Source organism: Lathyrus oleraceus, chromosome 5 (genome assembly GCF_024323335.1).
Source record: "Lathyrus oleraceus cultivar Zhongwan6 chromosome 5, CAAS_Psat_ZW6_1.0, whole genome shotgun sequence".
Taxonomy (NCBI): Eukaryota; Viridiplantae; Streptophyta; class Magnoliopsida; order Fabales; family Fabaceae; genus Lathyrus; species Lathyrus oleraceus.
Genome location: NC_066583.1, coordinates 256,677,695 through 256,701,939, shown reverse-complemented (window position 1 = coordinate 256,701,939; position 24,245 = coordinate 256,677,695). Strand labels below are relative to the sequence as shown.

At 33.1% G+C, this 24,245-nt stretch overlaps 1 protein-coding gene and 1 long non-coding RNA gene across 5 annotated transcripts; both read left to right on the top strand.

Annotated features, from left to right (window-relative positions):
- The first annotated feature begins 10,810 nt into the window (after positions 1 to 10,810).
- LOC127083638 (uncharacterized) lies at positions 10,811 to 12,791 on the top strand. Of its 4 annotated transcripts, none has more exons than XR_007788487.1 (5): positions 10,879 to 11,038; positions 11,132 to 11,340; positions 11,489 to 11,655; positions 12,155 to 12,203; positions 12,313 to 12,791. It is a non-coding gene; the product is annotated as an uncharacterized LOC127083638 (long non-coding RNA). The 4 variants fall into 4 exon arrangements; XR_007788486.1 differs by having other exon boundaries at positions 12,155 to 12,239; XR_007788489.1 differs by having other exon boundaries at positions 10,811 to 11,038; positions 12,155 to 12,791.
- Positions 12,792 to 20,298: 7,507 nt separating this feature from the next.
- Positions 20,299 to 21,841, top strand: LOC127080065 (transcription factor MYB98). Its single transcript, XM_051020397.1, has 3 exons — positions 20,299 to 20,852; positions 20,940 to 21,066; positions 21,254 to 21,841. The coding sequence occupies exons 1-3, from the start codon at positions 20,299 to 20,301 to the stop codon at positions 21,839 to 21,841; spliced, it is 1,269 nt and encodes a 422-aa protein (XP_050876354.1).
- Positions 21,842 to 24,245: the final 2,404 nt, after the last annotated feature.

Genomic DNA, 24,245 nt, shown 5'->3' with positions numbered 1-24,245 from the left:
TCCTTCTATTACTATTCACGCTTTCATAGACTATCTATGTAAACAATTTTTCTAATTATCCTAAACTTTAATTTAATTATCCACATGATATATTACCTCCCATAAAATAAACGAATTAGAAAAAAATATAAAATTAATAACTCAAACATCTCATAAATTAAGAATTAAGCCTAATAACTTAGAAACTCATCATATTATGGTCACAAATAAATCAATGAGAATATATTGTTCGATAATTAACTAAATAATTAAGGCTAAAGGTTCCTGGCCAATATATTAAAAATAAGGGTTTTACAATACTTACCCCCTTAAAATAGTTTCGTCCTCGAAACTATATAGTCACAAACAGGTCGGGGTAAAGCTCTTTCATACGATCCTCTCGTTCCCACGTAGCATCGCCTGTTGTCTGATTCCAAATCACCTTGACCAATATGATTTCCTTGCCCCTCAGATACCTCATATTTCTATCCGCAATACTCAGCGGAGGAGCCTCGAATGAAAGGTTCTCTTTAAGTTGGACATCGTCAGGGGTGATGACATGCGAAGAATCAACCATACATTTCCTCAGTTGAGACACATGAAACACATTATGTAGGTAAGCCAAATTCAGAGGTAATTCAATCTGATAGGCCACCGGGCCTACACATTTGAGGATTTGATATGGTCCAATGAACTTAGGAGTTAGCTTCTTAGATCTCAGTGCTCTGTCCACACCAGTCGTAGGTGTCACTCTCAAAAACACATGATCGCCTTCTTGAAATTCCAAGACCCTCCTCCGTTGATCCGCATAACTCTCTTGTCTGCTTTGAGATGTTTTCATTCTTTCCTGAATCATCTTGACCTTCTCATTCGTCTCTTGTACTAAGTCGGGTCCCATAATCAAGCTCTCGCCATCCTTGTACCAACATAAAGGCGTCTGACATTTGCGTCCATACAAAGCCTCATATGGCGCCATTCCAGTACTTGCATGATAACTATTATTATAAGTGAATTCCATAAGTGGTAGCAACTTATCCCAACTCCTCCGATCATCTAAGACACAAGCTCTCAACATGTCCTCCAAAGTCTGAATGGTCCTCTCGGTCTGTCCATCGGTGTGAGGATGGTAGGCTGAACTCAATCTCAACTTCGTACCCAAAGCCTCATACAACTCTCCCCAAAAGTAAGAAGTAAACTTTGGATCTCTATCTGAAACAATGCTAGATGGTATTCCATGTAGTCTGACAATTTCTTCAACATACACCTCGGCTAGCTTTGCCACATTATAATTGGTTCTCACTGGTATAAAGTGAGCAGATTTTGTCAACCTGTCCACAATTACCCATATCGAGTCAAACTTTTGCAATGTCTTCGGTAATGCCACAACAAAGTCCATGGAAATGCTATCCCATTTCCACTATGGAACATCCAGAGACTGCATTAATCCAGCTGGCTTCTGATGCTCTACCTTAGCTTTTTGACAAGTCAAGCATGAAGCCACATATTCAACCACCTGTTTCTTCACCATTGGCCACCAACATCTCTGTTTCAAGTCTTGATACATCTTTGTCATACCAAGCTGAATACTTAACTTGCTTTTGTGAGCTTCTTCTAGGATAGACTTTTGCAACTCTGCATCATCGGGAACACAAACTCGCCCTTGGCATCGTAAAACATCGTCTGAGTCTATCTTGAATTCAGGTGCCTTCCTTACTTCAACTAGTTCCTTCTTCTCTTGCACCACCTCATCGGTTTTTTGTAGGACTTTGATCTTGCTCATCAACTAATTTTTCACTGTTATTGTACCACAATGTACCCCGCCGGTTGCGGAATCCTCCTTCAAGTTCAAGTCATGAAATTTCTCTAATAGTTCTAATCCTTTTACAGCCACGACCGAGAGATGAACTCATTTCCTACTCAAGGCATTTGTTACTACGTTCACCTTCCCCGGATGATATTGTAAGGTGAGTCATAGTCCTTAACAAATTCCATCCACCTTCTCTGTCATGAATTTAACTCTTTTTGATCAAATAAATACTTTAGAATCTTATGATCACTGAACACCTCAAAAGTACAACCATATAAATAATGTCTCCACATCTTTAGTGCAAAAACAATAGACGCAAGCTCCAAATCATGTGTGGGATAGTTCTTCTCATGTATCTTCAGTTGCCTTGACGCATATGCCACTACTTGCTTATGTTGCATAAGAACACAACCTAACCCTTGATGAGACGCTTCGCAATAAACTTCGTATGGTTCCCCTGCTTGGGGAAAAATAATCACTAGAGAGGTAGTCAACTTTTCCTTCATCAATTGGAAGCTTTTTTCACATTCTTCGGTCCATGCAAATATTTGGTTCTTCTTGGTAAGTTGAGTTAATGGGAACACGATCTTCGAGAATCCTTCGATGAACCTTCTATAGTATCCAGCTAATCCCACAAAGCTCCTTATCTCCGTGGCGGTCTTAGGTTGTTCCCAAGCTACCGCAACTTCTACTTTGGATGGGTCGACAGCAATACCATGCTTTGAAATCACATGCCCTAGGAACTAAAAAGGTATAGTTTGAAACTGAAAGTCAAGGTATATTGGAATCCATAGGAGAAATAGAATTTGTACCATAGAGGGAAAGGTGGCATGAACCACAAGTGAGGGGTCTAAGACATGGTATCACTATATGGTTGGCTGAAAAAGAAGGAATTAAATGTCTGGGTACAAGCCAAACAACTCTTGGTGTAAACGCGGACTTTTCATTAGGCGTCCTAAAAGGATGTATATGGAATTCCAAAGAAAGTGTATTTCGATGTCAAAGGTATAATATGTCACTGTGTGAATGGTTTATGATCGAAGGTAGATAATGGATAGTGAAAGATATGGATGATTCCCTAAGGCGGAAGGAATAATTAGAAGTATGATCGCCAAGGATTCGCATCCCCGTGCCTACGTATTCTCATCGTACAATGAGAAAGTCAGAGCAATCGTAGTTCAGAAAACTATGAAAACAAAGGAAAACAATCAAAGAAAGTGTTTGTCTAAGCACCAATGACTGACAAGACAAACAACTAAAGGAGTACGATTTAAGTGATGAACAATATAACTTGTACCAACAAAATGGTAGCATGGGAATCCACAAAGGCAAACTGACTTTGAATCGAAGAGTAAACAGACAGACCGACGGGTGAGGGGCCCGAGGCATGGTATCACTGTCGTTGAATGACTGGAAACAAAGAGAAGTAATTGTATGGAAATAAGCCAAACAACTCTTGATACAAAGATGGACATTTCATTAGGTCTTCCTAAAAGGGTGAATATGGAATCCAAAAGGAAGTATTGATTGACACAAGGAAACATATATCACTTGCTAGGGAACAAACAATTTGAGATCGAAGAGAAGAAGTATCTTAGATCCATGAAGGAATAAACTCTGAACCGAAGAGTAAAGGTAAACCAACAAGTGAGGGGCCCGAGGCATGGTATCACTGTAGTGGAATAACCAAAAACAAAGGAATTAAATATCTGGGTACAAGCCAAACAACTCTCGATTCACAAGACAGACTGTTCATTAGGCGTCCTAAAAGATTGTAAATGAAATCCAAGGAATAATGATATTTGATCTCAAAAAGATGGACTTGATTAATGAAAGAGTGATGGATTAATAAATAGGGTAGCTCGCGAAGAAACCGGGTTCTCCTGCCTACGTACCCTCATTGTGTTATGAGGAAATCAGAGCTTTCGTAGTTCAGCCCGCCAGGGCTGAAAATAAATTGATTGGAGGCAAGAAGAAACTGATGATTGAGATTGAAATGATTAGAATGGAATGATTAAGAATTGAATAGAAAGAAGAATGGATAAACTTGATAGTTACTGGATAAGAATCACACTAAAGTCTATGGGTAAAGGTGGATACGATAAGCAACGGGCCAAACGTCTCGCACCCAAAGATATCCAGAATGAGTGTAGGAAAGCTCCAGTACCATTCCTTATTTACCACTTAAGGCTCGTGGCATGTAATTCTCGTCTTAACTTCAAGTGGGAAGAGAAGAATCTTTATAGTTGTTTCTTGCAATGATGAAGACCTTATCAATCGTTCAATTCGAATTGCACTAAAGTCTATGAATAGAGGCGAATACGATGAACGCTGGGTCATCCGTCCCATACCCAAAGATACTCAGAATGGGGGTAGGAATACTCCAGTCTCACTCCTTCTCCATTACTTAAGGCTCGTATCGCACAACTTGATTCATGATTGATGAGTTGTTGATTGTTGTCCTTGCTTTTTGTTGTTTTTGCTTTGTGAAGATAAACTTGTTAATCATATGGTTAGAATTGTGCTAAAGTCTATGAATAGAGGTGAATACGATGAGCGCTGAGTCATACGTCCCATACCCAAAGATACTCAGAATGGGGGTAGGAATACTCCAATCCCACTCCTTCTTTATTGCTTAAGGCTCGTGTTGCACTCTTCTAACTTTTATTTAACAAGTTCTTGTAGTTTCCACCTTTGATGTGCTTGAATAATCCGCTGCTTGGTATGACTGAGGATGCCTTGATCGAAGATCTTGAGTTGAGGCCTTGAGCTCCATAGCTTTGAAGAAAAGTCTTATTAAATGACCAAGGGTCTTTTGGTCACTCAATTTAGACTGTGGGATTATACAAGTTCAAAGGATTTAATCAATCAAAATTGCTTTTGATCAATTTAATCATGGGTTTTATTTTGGTTTTAGGGAACTAGGTTTGGATCTAATCAAAGTTAGTAATTGTTAGAAACTATCCTAAGGGATCATGCTTTAGAAATTTGATTAAAAATTCTAAGTTAGAAGTCCTAAGGGAGCATATGCAAATACATTGGTTAGAATTCTATGTTAGATCCTAAAATAGTAAGGGAATGCTTGAATTCTAAGTCACTTTCTAATAATGAGGGGATCATGCAATTCAAGATTATAAACCCTAAGTACAGGTTAATGAGACAGTTAGGAATCAAGATCTAGTTGAAATTAAACAAACCTTATTATTTAATCTAAACAATACTAAAAAGAATATTAATAAAAAACATGAAATATTAGGATATTAATAAAAAATGAGAATTAGAATATTAATAAAAAAATTGAAATATTAAAATATTAGTAAAATGAGGTACTAGAATATTAGTAAAAATGAGAACTAGAATATTACACAAACTAATTTCATGGTTTCTAGAGTTTTTATCATTTTATTATGAAACAAAAAGTGGCAGCATCCGTCGAACTTGTTACAACAGTGTTGATGGAAATAATAAAAGAGTACCATTAAGCCAATATAATATTTATAAAGAGTAACATTAAGCCAATATAATGTTTATCTAATAGTATCAATATAAAACTAATAAAAAGTATCAATATATATCAAATAATATGTGTCTAATTGCTAACACTAGAAATAAGCATAGTGGAACAAGAGAGGATATGTTCTACAACAACGTGAAATAGCAGTGCACATGTATCACCGAATTATCCTAGATTAAAAAGTTAACCTACTCAAGATTTAACATGTGGCTAATAAGACTTACATAATATTAAAAAATGGGATATTAGAACAAAAGGAACTATGTTAGCATGTGAGCAAAATATACAGCAGTGGGGAAAACCGCATAGCGATAGAAAAACAAAGAAAATACTAACTTTGAATAAATTTATGACAACGGTTAATGAAACCAAATTCGACGAGTTAATATATTGTTGAGATCAAAAGTTTGTAAAGAAATCAAATATATACCGTAAATTGCGAAAAAGTTATAAATTATACCAAAAAAAGTAAAAAGCGGACGAAAATTTTGATTAAAGAATGAGTCGGTTTGGCTAAAATATACATCAGAACGAAAAACTAGTTATATATTCACAATCAACGCGAACAATCGATTCAAATTGTATATTCACATGTTAATAATAGTTAATAATTAAAAAAACATTATTTTCAAGTTTATGTGTCTTATGTAAAAATAAGTGATTATCCAATAAGCAATTCAAAAACAGTAGCTTAAGCTAAATCAACCAACAAATATCCAATAAGCTATAGGATTACCGACGGAGCGGAGATTTGCTCCAGTTAATGTTGAAAATCGAAGTGTCGAAAAGAAATCCGGAAAACTTCAAGAATAAACTCCATTAATCCAATTAACTTTCAAGCTTTGATAATTATTGTTGATGACGAATGAATATAGAAGATGAATCATGAATATAGAATATTGATGAATAAGCTTGAATTGATGAATATTGGATGATGATTGTTGATAAATCTTGATAAACTTTTGATGATGATTGTTGTAGAAATTGTTGATGGATGATTTTTGATGATAATGCTTAAATTGTTGATTCATAATTGTTGATGATAATATAGAAATTGTTGATGGCTAAGTTCCACCATTTTAGAACTTCAATGTGAAGTTCTAAAGGGTGATGAAGATGAACTTTAGTGAGGGTGTGTGAGAAGATGAATGTTGAGAGAAAAATTGAGAAGAAAAAGTGGTGGAAAATAATGATTAATTGTGAATTTTCCAAGTTAGGTTAGTTAACCCTCCAAAATGTGAAAAATAACATGTTTATATAGAATTGGTAGGTGAATTATCACCCTTGGATTGTGATCCAAGTGAATAGTTTATCAACGGTTAGGAGTTAATTTAATCCTTAGTTGCGTATTACCAATTTCAACCATAGGATTAATTGTTAAGAGTGGCTAGGATTGAGTGAAAAAATGGAAGTTGAGATTTGTGTTTGTTTGGGTTGTGTTAGTTTGGAAGTTATGGTAGTTAAGGGTAATTAGGTAAATTGATGGATTGTGGAGAAATAGGTAGTTAATGGTAGTTAAAGATCAATATTGTTGAAGTTTAGCAAAAGTACCAAGTTGGGATGTAAGACAAATAGTCACTAGTAATTGAACTTGAATTTTCATACCTTTGCCTTGATTTTCCTACCATTTTGCCTTGAATTTTGAGTGGCTTAACCCATGACTTTTAGTACTTTCGAGAAGTGATATTTTCCAATAAATTAATGAAATCTTCATTTTATTCCAACTTTTCCATTTTCTTTGAATCCAAGCAAACCTTAGAAATAACCATGAATCTCAAATAAAGAGATGATCCCCATCACAAGTAATATGGGAAATAAACCCGAATAATTATCAAATAATATCCACCTCGAAAATCCACTTAAACCGATTAAATCTATTATCATTAAACATTTGACATAAATTTATTAGCATATGCAAATGTCGATGAATGCATGATCAAATAGAAAGAAAGTATGCAACCGAGCAAAACCATAAGCTAGGAGAATTAAATAAAAAAAGTAGGGCAAATTTTGGGGTACTACAGTAGGAACGAGGTTCTTGGCCATGAAGAGGTAGATCGAAGACAAGTCAACAAAGTCTTCCATGTTTGGGAATAACACGATCCCATATATGATCATAGCAAAGATAGTGTTGAAGGCATCCCAACTCTCAGCTTCAGCAAATGTAATAGCCTTGTCGACCAGAAACTTCAAGGCAAACCCATAGGTCCCACCCTTAGGTTTACGATTGAGCTCCACCTCCTTCTTCCCTATGTGAAGGATTTCAGCTAGATGTTGAGGCTTAGGAAGTTCCTTTGTAGGGACAAAGGGAGCCTGGTCTTTAATCTCAATCCCCAGAATATGTGAATATTCCTCCAACGCAGGAGCCAACTGGTAATCCTGGAATGTGAAGCATCTCAAAGGAGGGTCGTAGAACTGTACTAGAGCGTGAAGAGCTGTAATGTTGACCTCAGTATTAAGCATGCCTAGGAGATTCCCATTGGCATATTTGAACTTGTCTTTGCTGTTGAAAACCAGACAAGCTCCCAATCCTCTCAATGTCTTCAAACAAGGTTCCACAAACTTGTATCTATAAACACCTCTTCTAGTAGGATCCATTCTCTAATGATGACTCAAACAAAGACTCGTCTCTTGAATTCCCTGGAAATGTACATGCAAAAATTAATTTCAAAATGATGTAATGATATGCAAGCATCATAGATTCAACAGTTCAGTATAATCTGGAGATTCTGGATAATCTGGCCATATCACACAATATAAGATCAAAGGTCCGACATGACCTAGACAGTCTGGATAACTTTAGTATAGAATCAATAATCTGATGTGATCTGAGAAATCTGAATAATAATCTGTCCATGTAACTCAATATAGGATCAAAGGTCCGACGTGTTCTGGGAAATCTGGATAATAACCTGTCCATGTAACTCAATATAGGACAAAAGGTCCAACATATATAAGAGATCAATGGTATGAAGGGTCTTGGTTTCCTGCATAAAAACCCAATAGCTCTCTCACAGGTGTGCACTAGTCCTCAAAGGTGGTCCTTAAAAGGTCTCCTAGAGTCATCGAGTCAAATGAAAATACCCCGCCGTATTAAATTCTCACAGGACAAAAGTACTTTCAAGTGAGTCTAGTATAGGTGTGGCTCTCGTGACAACCCAACACGCAAAACACAGGCTGACACGACTATCCACGAATCTATCCTGTGTGTATACTCAAGCTAGGGTGTAAAGCTTCTCTCACATAGTATCATCCCATCCTAACAAGTAATATGATAGATAATATCCAGAATACATCATATGAATATTTAAAGCAGTAAAGTAATGCCATAAATAACATAAATAAAGCGAGTAAAGCAACAAAGGTAAACACCTACTCTCATAAGGAGAACAAACGAAACTGGGCTTGACTTGCGTAGAAAGAATCCCCAGCAGAGTCGTCAGCTGAAGCTACGCGAATTATACCCGAGCGTATCGCACAAGATACAACAGAGTCGCCATCAAACTTTATTTATTCTCGAAGGAAAGGGAAAACATCGATAAAACCCGGGGAAAGAGAAATGGGTAAGGAAGTCGGTTATGCAAGGGGAAGATATTAACACCCCTAACATCCATGGTACTCCATGAGAACCGTTTTGAATTCTCTTTGCAAGAATAGGTGTTATTATCTGAAGATTACTCGCGAAAGGGGGAAACCGGGGGGGGGGGGGGGGGGTAATAGATAAGTGTGAGGAAAATGAAGGTTATAGATAGTTGTGGAAAATGACGGTTATAAATAATTATGGAAAATGAAATGAATAGATAATTGTGCTCGCCAAGGATTTGGGCCCTCGTGCCCACATATCCTCATTCGTGCAATGAGGAAATCAGAGCTCCGTTCGTGGAACTAGGACAAATGCGTTAGTTATTTTTAGTGGACAGTATTAACATTCGCGTTCTACTGTCGACTGGATTGTATGCTCGAGCATGAGAGCTTTAAGCGCCTGTCTGTTTGCGGTTGAATGGATGAACTCGGATCGCACTCTAGCAGTTGGACATTGCTTACTCGCCTATGGAGGCTTAAGCGTCATTCACGGTAGAACGGAAGTAACACGTCCTTTCTGAAAGGGTTTTAAACTGAAAATGAAGCCCAAAGGCAAAACTGAGTTTGATGAGGTAAGTTTGCTTTTATTCTGAAATGAGAGTCATGATTTGAATCGTACTAAAATCTATGAATGGAGGTGAATACAGTGAGCAACTAGATCATTCGTCCCGCATCCAAATATATTCAGAATGAGGGTAGAAATTCTCTAGTCCCATTCCTTCTCCATTGCTTAAGGCTCGTGTCGTACAATCCTAATCGTAGGGTTAATTGTTTTTGAATTTATTCACAAAATGGTTTTAGTTTTACTGGGAGAACAAAAGGATAGAAAGAGAAATCCTGAACGGTGGAAGTCTGATCTTCAGTCTGATCTGCAATCTGTGTAGAAAGACTTATCAATTATTCGATTTAAATTGCACTAAAGTCTATGAATAGAGGCAAATACAGTGAGCACTGGGTCATTCGTCCCATACCCAAAGATATTCAGAATGGGGGTAGGAATCCTCCAGTCTCATTCCTTCTCTACTACTTAAGGCTCATGACGTGCAATTCGCATCATAATCGATGAGTGTTGAATTTGAATTTTCTTGCAGCTTCCCATGATGCAGGACTGTCTTTTAATGATGAAGAGGCTTGTTAATCAATTTGAATCAAGTTATGCTAAAGCCTATGAATAGAGGTGAATACAGTGAGAAAACGGGTCATTTGTCCCGCACCCAAAGATATTCAGAATGGGGGTAGGAATTCTCCGGTCCCATTCCTTCTCTATTACTTAAGACTCATGACACACAACTTGGCTCATGATTAACAAGTGTTGATTTTTGACCTTTGTAGTGCTTGAATGGTAGTCATGTCTTGTACTGATTTGAATTGCTTGAACTCTTGATCTCGATCTTTGAATCTTGATTGAAGTTGGAGATCCAATATCCATCGTCTTGATCACAAGGACTTGCTTTATCAAGTGATCAAGGGTCTTTTGATCACTTGACTAAGCTTGGGGAATTGAGCACAGTCAAAGGATTTAGTCAATCAAAACGTACTTTGATCAACTTAATCGGTGGGAAAAAAATTAGTTGAAAGTGAATGTACAACTACCTAAAGGGTTAATTGTTATTAGAATTATTTCTAAGTCCTAAAACTAAAGGGACATGCAAAAATTAGACTATTTCTACATCTAGGGGCAAAATAGTCATTTCAAGAATGGTTTTAATCGAATCAAATTTCTAATCATGAAAATTCTAATGAAACTCAATTAGATTCTAAACTATTCTAATTTCTAAAAATATTTCTAATTACTAATCTAAAATCTAATTATCTAAAACTTCTAATAATCCTAATTACTTCTAATCCTAAAGTTATTTTATGATAATATTTCTAAAAAGTGTATTACACTAATCTAAATATTTTCTAAATATTTTTCCTAATTAAAATTCTATAACTAAGTAAATCTAAAATTCTAATTACTCAATATTTCTAACGCCAGAAAACCTAATTAAGAACTAATGACAATTAGTTATCATAACATTCATAAAAATTCTATTTTAACTAAATCAAAACCTTAACCTAGTTAAATTCTAATTATACTATTAAGAAGTGAAGGTGTTAATTCGGTCTTGGAAATGAAGAGCGACGCGTGCAAGTGATCACTTGGTCGGCAGGTTAGATTGAATTTCTTCCCTTCCTCTTCTGCTCGATCTTCTTCTTCGATTGATCGTGATTTATGCTTACTGCTTGTTCTTGATTGCGTGAAGCTTTTGAACGGAACGCGTTGTTGAAGCGAGTTGTTGTGCGAGAATGAGAGTTGAAGGTTGCTCCAAGGGTTGCCGAGCCGTCGCGAATTGTGAGCGTGAAGAGGATGAATCCGCTTTCCGCCGTTGTTGGTGCTCGATGACGGTGAGGGATGAGGAATGAAGACTCGAGTTCGTGCTTGGCCAATTGAGACGACAACGCTTCTTGAACCGTAAGTCTCTTCTCTCAACTTCTTGTCACCTATCTCCTTCTTCTATTCCCTTTGTTATGGCGTGCGATTCTGAGAGTTTGTCCTCGCTTCTACTATTTCCGTTTTGTCTTCGAAGGTTGAATCATTGTGGATGTGAATTCTTGTCCAGGCTTAGGAATGGAAGGAATTGATTGCTGTGTATGAGTTTGAAGGTTGAGGGCGGAGAGAAGATGGAAATGAGGTTGAAGGTGGAGGAGAAGGAAGTGAAGAAAAAAAGAAAAAGGTTGAAGAAGCGTGAATGTGGTGAGAGGATCCAACCATTTGAGAGAGATTGAGGTATGCTTTTATAGCTTTCTGAATTTCTTTCTCTTCTCTTTTCTGTTATGAATTTCGGTTAGGGATTGGTTAGGTTAGTTGTGAGTTCTGTTAGGATATTTGTTGAGTTGGTTAGAATGGATTAGGTTAGTTAAGTTGTTAGAGTCCGCTAGAAACTATCTCCAATGTTAGTCATATTGCGTTTTGGTTAATTACACAATGGATTGAGGTCAGTTGTATAGGTTATAACAAGCTGACAATTAATGGTGGAAGCAATTACGAAGTATTCGATACTGCTATGCGAAAAACCTTACTGAACTAGGTAGAACTTGTTAGTCATGCTGTTAGCTCCATGCTTATTTCTCATGTTAATGTTATGTGCACGTGTGGTTGATGAATTAATTTGTTAGGAAAGTTTAGGATTGATTTTGGTGATGTTCTCATGACAGTTAGCAAGTCTTTGTTAAAATGGCAACTGTTATGACTATATGCAGTGAAACCATCGTAATGCGTTTTGCAGGTTTTGTCTCTGATACTTGGAGGAAGAAAAGATATATTGAGTTCCATCAGTTATGGTTCTGACTTTTGTTGAAGTTCTATTGCAGGTTTGAGTTGGTTATAGTTATGAAGCTGCAAAATTCAGTTGGTTAGTTAACTGTTGGATCTGGTTTTCTGCAGGTTTCGCATTGCCGGTGTTGCTGTTGGATGTGGAAGGCCGTTGTTGTTGCTTGTACATCAGCTTATGGTTTTTATCTTGTGTAGTCGTTGCTGTTGTAGTTGTTGCGGGATTGAGTTTTGCCGGCGGTTCTATGTAGCTTGTACGGTTTGGTGTATCAAGTTGTCGATTTCTAATGCAGCTGGTGTTGTTGTCGTTTAGCAGCCGTTGCGTTTGCGCGTCATTTGCTTTGAGATGCTTCGCAGCTAGTTGCCATTCGCAGCGTGCGAACTTGCCACAACATGTCGTTTGCGTTTCACCTTTTTTACCCTGTGCTTGGATCGTCGTTTTGTGCGTAACATTTGGTAGCTTTTGAGCACATGCGTTTTTGTACGTTGCAGCTGATGTGAACTGGTTTGCTCGTAGCTTTCAATTCCAATTGCTTTGGCTTTATATGTTAAATGGACAATTGTTAGAAATGAATTTAAATTTTCTTAGCGGACATGGACTGGATATGAAAACTGGAGAATAGATGGATAATACAAATGGTTTTGGATATGGCTTATGGGCCAAACAGTGGATAATTATTGGATAACCAAGGTGGATTATGGGCTTACTATTGGGCCTAACAAAAAATGGATTTTTATAAAACAAAAAAAAGATGAATGGACTTAACCATTTTCAACAATCATGGCCCATCAAAAAAAAAAGAAAATTCTAAAATGATTAAAATCCTAAAATTAAATCAAAACCGAAAGCTTAATTTTGAACATGATGCAAAGACTTCTAAAATTAATCAGAAATCTCAAAAATCAGTTCTTACTTCAAAAAATCAATTTTGTATTAAGAATCAAATTGAACTTTAAAACAATGCAATTCCTAGAATTAGTTTGAAAAAAAGACGAAATGATTTATGAAATTGAATTTAAGTTTCAAAGGTCAAATCTAACCTTCAAAAATTAATCTAGACTTCAAAAATTAATTTGAAGTCAATATCAACTCAAAGCTAAAATCAACTCGGAGAAACATCAATTCAGAGTTAAAATCATATTTGAAAAAATATTATGACACAACGATGAATGTAATGACGACGTGCAATGGACTGATGAATCCAAATGACAAGACTTGTAAATTAGATCACATCATAGTTGAATGAAATGAATGGCGAATGTATGTGATAAGAAACATGTAACCAAGAACCAATGACTGGTCTTAAATGAAGGTGGATCTAAGAATGAAATGAGGTATAAAACCATGTGGACACTTGATTAGCTAAATGTGTGGCAAACCCTGATGATCAAGGCATGATCAAGCTTGATCAAATGCCTCAAGATAGGTGATTCATCATGTACGTGAAAGTGTCAAGAAGTTAGGGTCTCCAAATCAAAGCACACCACCATTAGGGTTTCCAGCCAATCCCACGATCAAGGTACCAGTTATCCAATCCAAGTTCACAAACCACAAGGTCCCCAAAGGGCATGAACCAAGTAATTAGGGTTTTGACCCACATGATGAGCGATACCACAATCTTCAGGCCAAAACTGTTTCAAAACCTTGAATCTATGATGTTTGTTAGTTGATGTTAATCATGAATGAATGATGAGTATGCATGAGTTAGGTGGAAAAGCAAAAATGGAGGACAAACTTTGGGGTATGACAAATCCATACACAAGAGAGGGGTTGAATTATATAACTTTGAAAAAATTTGGTTTAAAATAAAATATTTTTTAAAGCACTAGTATACTATAGATCGGAAATATCCCTTTAAAGATTAAATTTTAAAGGCTTTTCACTATATCTCAATTTCAAGATGGTTTGGTGGATCTGATGGGTAGGAGGGAAATGTGAGAGTTACTTGGGATATGAGATGGAGGAGACAATTTTTTGTCCATGATGAACCTTTGGTTGTTGAGTTCTTCTAGGTCCTTGAAGGGGTGCAGTTTAGTTTAGAAAGAGATGGGTGGGTTCAGAGGCAAAATAAAAATGATTCTTTCACGATGGTATCAGCTTATTATATTTTATTGGAGCTGAGAAACTTCTCTGATGTTCAAAGTATGAGGGAGAACTTTTCTCTCCCTCTACTATAGGACAACTGGGACCCTTTTAAGGTGGTGGTTTTCTCTTGGAAGCTTTTACAAGATAAATTGCCTTTTAGAGAAAATTTGTTTAGTCGAACTGTCATTGTTGATCTTGATATGGTCTCTTGTATCTTTTGTGGAGATTTGTTAGAATCTGTCTCTCATCTGTTTGCTACTTATGATTTACCCTCTACTAGTTCGTATTTTATATTAAATTGGATTGGGTATCAGATGGTTCTCTAAGGATCCTTGGATTCTTTTTGCATTTTTCATCTCGATATGAGATAAGACTTAGTTAAGAGGAAGTTTTTCTTCGATTTGGCATGTTATAACGTGGTCTATCTGGATAGTGAATACTAATAATAATGGTTTCTCGAGTGGTTCAACAAGAGTAAAAAAGATGAAGGAAAATAATATTTATTTTGTCTTTGAATTAGTTTTGTCGCTGGTTAGCGATAAAATCATCTTCTTGTTTAAGAGAATTTGTTTTATATTATTATTACTATAGGGGGACAAATTCGACTAGCTTTCCCGAAGAAGGGAATGCTTTTTTTCAAAATTTTAAAGGATGACATCAATTTATCCTTTCATTTTGATGCTAAATAGTAACCCATGATGATGAAGAACAATAGACCGATATATTTTTTTATTTTATATATTTTTTGTCCTTGTTTTTATTTTAAATGATAAAAAATGTTATATTTGAGTTATAATAATATAATTGTTATATTTTAATTCTTATATCATATATTTTATCTTTTTAATTTTATAATATATATATATATATAATGATTACATAGTGGCACGAGAAAAGAAAAAATAAGAATAAAAGAAGTAAGAAAAAGATATTCTAGTATATTGAATATAAGAAAATATATACTAGTATATTGAATATATTGTTTAATTTTATAGAAGTTTTATCCTTCGTTGATTTAATAATTTCATAAATTTTATAATTATACTAGTGAGAGTCAATTTACGGGAAGATGAAATCTTTGATCAAAATTTTGATCGGACTTATCCAACATATCGGTTTTTTAAGATCCACCGACACATATAGGTATTGATTTTTCCAATTATTATAATTATGAGTTTCTTGTGTGTAGATACTGTATATGTGACATATAATTTTTTCCATTGGTATAATTTATTTTATCTAGAAGTTAAGAAGAGCATTCATAATTTTATATAAAAATATTTATAGAAAAATATTTTTTTTGTAAATTTTATTTCTTTACCTCTTATATTTTGTATTGCTTATTTATAGTATCATATATTTTGTTTAATTTAATATGAATAATGGTAGATTGAATTAATATTGTTTAAAAAAGCAAGAAAAAATAAAAAATAAAATAATTTTTTTATAAGTTGGGGTATTTGACATTTAGAAAATAAATGGCTATTTAGTTCTAGCTATAAAAAAATAGCTACTGTCTATTTAAAATATTTTTTTAATAAAATATCACACATTATTAAAAAAAATATTTTGTATTCAAATTTAAATAATTTTTTGAATCAGAATTCGGGATGTTATTGTATCAATTTTAGATTAATACATTCAGAAAATTTATTTTGTGCCAAAACAAGTCAGAAAAAAAATGTAAACAAAAAATAGTTGAAGATTTAATGTTAATAATTTTTCTCATCTAAGTATAAAGTGAAATAATGTAATTTATAAATTTGTTATAATTTATGTTGCAATTTACAAATTCTCCATAAAATAATTAAATGTTACAAAATTATATAGAATTATTTTCAAAAAAATATATGTTATTTGATAGAAAATAGATACACAATACATAAATGTAGTAATGATAAGACTTCAGAGTCATTTTTATTCTTATAATATATAATATTCTTTTTTACATGATTTTCATGTCAATGTCATATTTAATACATGAAAAATAAAGTTAATAAGTTGTACATGTAATTAGTGTTGTTGTTATTTGTGAATGAAATGTATGATTTTAAATCTTGTTTTTAATTCATGATATCGATAAAAAAATATATTTTGTGTGATTTATTTAATGTTAAAGGTATCTTTTTAATTTTAAAATAAATGATATATTAATTGTGTTTTTCTCTTTTCTTTATTTAATTTTGTATATTTTTAAGTTTTTAAAATTTAAATAGCCTCTGCAAGCAGAAAATAGGATTAATCTTCCGAGTTTTAAAAAATTGCTAAATTTTAATAGTTTGTAATCTTTTTGGTGTATTTTTCTATTGGTAGGGAAAGAATTGGACATAAAAGTTTAGCCTCTTTATTGTATAGTGTTACATAAGGTGTACATGAAAATGAGTGTCATGATTTATACACTGGATTGAACTAAAAACACATTTATAATTTATTTGGGGTTATAATAACCATTTGGGGTTATAATAACCATTTTAATATAATAACCATTTTAATAAAAATACAGTTAATTTTTAAAATGGTTTCAATTCAATTTAAAATTAGTTTATAACCAGCTTGTGTTTATAAATTAATTTATAATTAGTTTATAATTATAAACCAATTTTATAATTCGAACTCTTTTCAAATCAATTTTTTTTAATTTCATAAAAAAATTAATTATTTTTTTTATAATATTTGAGAATATTTATTTTTTTAAAAAAAATATTATATTTATAGAAAAAATTAAATTTTTTATGGTTCTGAAAAAAAAGAAAAAAATCGGAATAAATTTTTTAAAAATTTTGGCAATTTTTTTTTTAATTTTAAATTTTTGGAAAAAAAATTTTAGAAAAAAAATTATATATTTTTTCAATATAAAAAGTTTCAGAATAATAAATTTTAAAATTTGAGGAAAAAATTTCACTACATAATTTTTTTTTCAAAAATAATATTTTTCCAGATTTTTTTATTTCAAAAAATAATAACATTTTATTTTTCTAAAAAACTATATTTTTATGTTTCAAATTAAATTATATATTTTAATGAATAAAAAAGAATTATTTTCAGATTTTTATTTTATTTTATGGAATACAACATATTGTTTTTTCAGATTTTTTTTCTCTAGAAAAACTTTACCTTTTTTTTTTAATTATATTAATAATTTTCAATAAAATATTTTTTATTATTCATATTTAGAAATATTTTTTAATTTCCATTTTTTCCCTCTCAATAATTCTTCTTCTTTTTTTTATAATTTTTTTATATAATTAAAACAGTTTATAAAAGAAAATTGATTATAAATCGATTTTAAACTGAATTAGAATTGTTTAACTTAAATGGTTCAGTTTATTAACGATTCAAACAATTCAGTTATTTTATGGTGCAATGTAATTCAGTTTAGTAATATAGTTTGGTTAACCATATTTTTGCATACCCCTACCTGAGAACCAACTCATCTTGCATTTTAATCCACTCAATCATATGTGGATCGAACGAACCCATTCAAAAGAATTACTTATTTCAGATTTTTTTTAAAATAATCATTATTTAAAAAAAATAATCCAAAATAATAAGTTTTTCAATTTTTTTTCTAAAATAACCACCTTTTTAAGAGGAGGTGTCAACTTGAGTGGCGCATGCATTTGCTGCCTCATGAAGAGGCACCAATGCCTCAGGCGCATGGCTTTGCATGTGGTGTATGCGCCAATTCATCTAGCGCATACACCCTTATATTATTTTTTTTAATTTATATTTTTTATTAAATAATAAAATATAATGTAAAATTTTTTTTATTCATGATATAATAAATGTTATATGGGGTTGACAAAAATTTAATGATCGACTCGATCGAAACGTCCCCTTGTTCCGATCGAAACGTCCCCCTATTCCACTCCCAGGTGCGTTAGTTTCTGAGGTGTTTGGGGTCTTTGCGTGCTGACCTGATTGAATGGTGGCTGGTGTGAAAGTCCGACAGAAGTTCCAGCGATATTTGATAAATGTGTCATCATTTGTGAGGAAAATACCATTACATAAACAACAACACAAACAATTAAAACAACTACAACGTTATAAGCGATTACAACCATTAAAACAATTTTGAACATGTAATGCATTATCCTATGAACGTCTCGGTCAATCTTAATATCCACTCATTTACGCACTTCTCCATTTTGGTTGAACGTGGACACAAGCCATTGAATTCTTCTAATTCTTTCACCATATCCAATTTCTCTATCTAACCAACTGTTCAACGTCTGATTAAGACATTCAAACGAATCTATATTCCAAAGTTGAATCTTTATCGGAGACGCAATGACGAAAAATATTAAGTCGATATTTCGCTTGTGAATGTATTCAGACATGGTTAAAACTCAAAAACTTGAAAGAGAGTGAAGTTGAATGAAAGAAAATATGATTATAGGATAAGATTTGAGTGAAAAATATTGCATACAGGACGAGGTATTTATACTGAGGAACTAAAAAATGCTTGCGCCAAAGGGCTAGGCGACATGTAGGTACCAGAGACATTGACACCACTTCATGAGCCAAAAGCCATGCGCCAGAGGCATTGACGCCTCTTCATGAGGTAGCAAATGCATGCGCCACTCAAGCTGACGCCTCCTCTTTAGAATATATTTCAAATGACTCACATTATTTTTTACTTAAATTAACATTTTTTTACTAAAGTCATCAAAATAGAATAGCTCATTAAATTGATTCACCAAATCTAATAAAAAATATGACTTAAAATTCGAAAATCAGAGCTCAAATTTTATAAGAGTTTTTTTAGTCGAATCTTAAAATATCCATTATCTATTAAGGTCATCTTATATAACCTACCTTCGATATTTAATGATTATATTATTTCATTAAAAAATAACACAATGAATAGTCTTATTTCACTAAATTTTATCTCTTATATAATATTTATTATTTTAAAATTAAATATTATACATTACTAAATCAAATTAATATTTAATTATTTCACATTTCACTTCAGAACTTACTCACATTCTATAAGTTTGTGTTAGGTTAGATATTTATATATTATTGAGAACATATTTAGATTTGTACATAAACTTGTACAATATTTAAAAATATGTTATAATATCTTAAAATTAATATAATACTTAAAATGAATTATATTTAAAGTAATATATATATATATATATATATATATATATATATATATATATATATATATATATATATATATATATATATATATATATATATATATAATATTATAAGATTTTTTAATTTTTAATTTTATAAAAGATAATAAATAAATTTTTGTTTATAGACTGATAGCTCGGAATTCGTTATAAGTTAGATATTTATTAAGATTAAAATGATTCGGTTTAAGACCTGTATTTTTTATCCTTTAAATTTTTATTTGAATTGTGAAAGAAGTTTTAAATATTTAATGATGAATTATATTTAAGATTTTAAAATTACTTTTTATCCATAATCGCAAATTTAACCAAATCTAGAGACGGTTCAATTGGTTTATTTTAAAAGTACGAGTTGAACAACAAAATTAAATTAAAGACTGTCCATTAGTTTGAATTTTAATTTTGATAAAATTTGATCCAACTCAATCCCAAAACTTTGATGTGTTTTGGCAACTCAACAAAATACTATCAAAAATCAACAGAGACTAAAGTTGCCTAAAGAAATAAAAATTAAGAACTTAAATGAAACATTAAAAAACTTAAGTCAAAACTGAATTTAAGCCTTAATTCTACTTCTCCAAGCATTGATCATAATAATTATGTACTAGTATGTAAATAATATAACACCCAAAATTATAATTGTACTTATTAATTCATAAACGTTACCAACTTAGGCATTAAAATTAAACATAATGTAAGATTACTATGGTAATTTTAACCTTTTGGTTAAGTTAAGATATGTGAATCAATCCTTAGTAATTAAATGCTTCCAATATTTCTCTCCTATTTAGGGAACCAAACAAGGTAACTCGTAACATAAGTGTGACAAAAAAACATTATTTTCTGTTACACTTTATGTCCATGGATCTCGAGACAAAGTTTGCAGAAAATTTTCACTTCAAACCCAACATGAAAAATCACGAGTATCCTTTCAGTGTTCCTCCATCTCATGGATTCTTACAAGATTTTAATCACATTGATAAATTTAACGTAAATGGTACCTTTTTCAATCCTATTTCCGGGGTCCAAAACTTTGATCCTAGTGATAACTTTTCATATGTTGATAATGATTTCAATCCATTTGTGGAGAATAATATTGGTAATAGTAATGGTCATGCTTTTGTTATGGACAATTTTCTTCATGGAGGTTATGTCTTGAACAATCTTTCTCATAAGAATAACCAAGTCGAAACGATGGTTACAAACCAAAGTAACTATTTTCCCTTTAATATTAATATTCCTCAAGAAACAAAGCCTTTGAACTTTGTTGCACCAGATGAAGTTTCATGCATTCCTTCAATGAAATATTACAAAAGATTTGGCATGAACAGAAACAACAAAGCATGTCCTATCTCAAGAAAAATTCGTAAGAATTCCAACGTTGTAAAAGGACAATGGACAGTAGAAGAAGATGGGTACGTTACGTACATAAAAATATAAAACTTTTTTTTTCTCTCTTCATTATATATTAGTTATTAATTTTTACATGCATGCAAAAACAGGTTGTTGATTCAGCTAGTTGAACAGAATGGTTTGAGAAAATGGTCTCGTATTGCTCAGATGTTGCCCGGTAGAATCGGAAAACAATGTCGAGAGCGATGGCATAATCATCTAAGACCTGATATTAAGGTACATTACATATTTATTTATCATAAGTTTTTTTTTCTACATTCAATTAAAATCTATGAAACACAGACACGGACGCTTACATTTATACGATATTAAGTAATAATTTGAAAAAATAAATATATTGAAGATAATCAAATGTGTCAGTCTTGTGTCTGTGTCGGATGCTGACACATGTTTCTTATTGAAGAAGGACATATGGAGTGAGGAAGAGGATAGAATACTGATCAAAGCTCATGGAGAGATAGGAAACAAATGGGCAGAGATAGCTAAGAAGTTACCAGGAAGAACTGAAAACTCAATCAAAAACCATTGGAATGCAACAAAGAGAAGACAATATTCGAAAAGAAAGTGTCGATCGAAATACCCTAGAGGAAACCTTCTACAAGAATATATCAAAAGCTTGAACTTAGACAAAAACCCTCCAAAAGATTATAGAAAAAAATCTTCAACTAATGTTAGTGTTATGAAAAACAATACCAACAAAGACACAACAACAATAATATCAGTTCAGTCTCAGTCTCAGAAAGCTGAACAGTTTTGTCCAAGTGATCATGAGTGTTTGGTACCAAGTTGTGATTTTGATGATGTTCCGGATTTTTGTTTCGATGAGAGTTTGTTTCAAGATGGGTGTAGTATTGATTCTCTGTTGGATGATGTGCAAATTATGGAAGGAAAAAAACATTCTGATGCTGAGGAAGAGGTTATGGAATCTTTGTTTGGAGTTGAAGTTAAGAAGGAGATGGATTTGATTGATATGGTTTTTTCATGTCAATGAAGTTATGTTTTTGGCATTAATATATAGTAATATGCACACTAGTATTAATAATATTACTATTATACATATATGTTTTAAATATGAATTGTAATTGGTTTATATTTTAAATACATTTTCATAAATTATAAGTACTTGTGAAACGAATTTGCATAATAGACAGTAAAAATGACATTATGTTTGATTTTTGGATGAATTTGGAATAATTTATTTACACTTTATTATCAAAATTTGCTTGTACTAAGGAACATATATATTATTAATAAGTGCTTAATTAAGTGTTTTTAAAGGTATGTTAATTAAGTCAATTAAGTTGTTAGTTTAAAACACACACTATAGTTGTCTCAAGAGACATGATACCATTATATTATGTGTTTTATATTCAGGGAACATGAGGTTTTTTTAATCACATTATTTATTTTGGTAGGTAGTTTGTTAGATAAATATTTTAGATTTTTTAGATCGAATAGATCCATGTTTGAATCGTGAACGAAATTATTTTTTTAAAAAGTATTTTAAGTATTTTAAAATGTTTTAGAGTTGAAACGCAAGAATATCAGAATAATTCAGTTTACAATCGAGTTTTTACAAGAGTGATGAAAACTCAGATGTAAGGAAGAGTATCTGGAATTTTAGTGAAGAAGATGTATGTTTTTATTGTGTGCTTTCTGAATTTGGAATGACTAATTTATAGGTCAAGTTAGTGTTGTTTCACAAGGTTGCGACCCTCGATGAAATAACATGTTTACCAAGAATTGTATTGTTTGGCCTATAGCAACACTTTTAAGGAGCTGTCTATTTTTATTCCATAACACTTTCCAAAGTGTTGTCATTTCCCGAATTCAAAATTCAAACACCAGCAACGATAAAAACAACAACAATGTCGGTCGTCGGTGCGCCACCATATAGCGTCGCGAGTAGCCTAAATAATCAAGTGTCGTCTACAAGCTGCCACTAACACCTCTACGCCAACACCCACGCCCTCGGACCCGGTCCCGGAGCCGATGTCTCTGGTGGCGACACCGACGATGGGTGTTTGGATATGAGACAAGTGGCATTAATATACCTGAGCGTATCGTACGCTCGAACATACAACAGAGTAGCCATCGAACTTTATTTATTCCCGAAAGAAAGGGAAAACATCGATAAAACCCGGGGGAAAGAGATATGTTGGGTAAGGAAGTCGGTTATGCAAGGGGAAGGTATTAACACCTCTAACATCCATGGTACTCCATGGGAACCATTTTGATTGTTCTTGCTCGAATAAGTGTGATATCTAAAGATTACTCGCAAAAGAACGGGGAAAAGGAAAAGAAATAGATAAAGTGCTCGGTGAGGATTAGGGCCCTCATGCCTACGTATCCTCATAGTGCAATGAAGAATTCAGAACTCCGTAGTTCAAAGAACTAGTCGTGGGAGATGAAAAGAATAGTGATCAAAGTATGGTCTAAACCAAAGGATAATGTTGTTTGAACTCCAACAAGGAGTGGAATATGAACCCAAGAGTAAAACTGGTATGAACCAACAAGTAAGAGGTCTAAGGCATGGTGTCACTATATTGGAATAACCAGAAAGAAATGGTTGCCTGTATACAACTGCAAAGTAAGTAAGGAGATGTTCGTCTAAGCAACAAGAGGACTAACAAGACAAACAAATTAGCTCTTGATTCACAAGGGAATGGAAAATGGAGCTCAAAGAGATAATGTATTTGGCTCAGAGATAACAGGTATATCACATGAAGTGAATGAAGGTAGCATATGAATGTAGGACGTGATTAATAATCCATGGAGATGAATGGAGGAAATTCCCTAAGGCAGAAGTAATAAATAAGTATGCTCACGGAGGATTCGAACCCTCATGCCTACGTATTCTCATCCTGCAATGAGAAAATCAGAGCAATCGTAGTTCAGCCTACTACAGCTGAAACAAAAGGGAATGAGATTGATTGTCAAGAGGAAAGATAGGTTTCTTAACAAGGAAGGACGTGGCATTAACCAATGATGGTAATCAACCATAGTGACAAATGAGATATGATTGTCCTATACACGAGAGGATTTATAAGGCAAGAGTTTCGTCTAAGCACGAGAGGTCTTATAAGACGAACAATGATTATGAAATGATTGGCCTACACATGAGAGGATTTATAAGGCAAGAGATTCGTATAAGCACGAGAGGTCTTATAAGATGAACAATGATTATGAAATGATTGGCATACACACAAGAGGATTTATAAGGCAAGAGATTCGTCTAAGCACGAGAGGTCTTATAAGACGAATAACTATTATGAAATGATTGGCCTACACACAAGAGGATGTATAAGGCAAGAGATTCATCTAAGCACGAGAGGTCTTATAAGACGAACAATGATTATGAAATGATTGGCCTACACACGAGAGGATTTACAGGG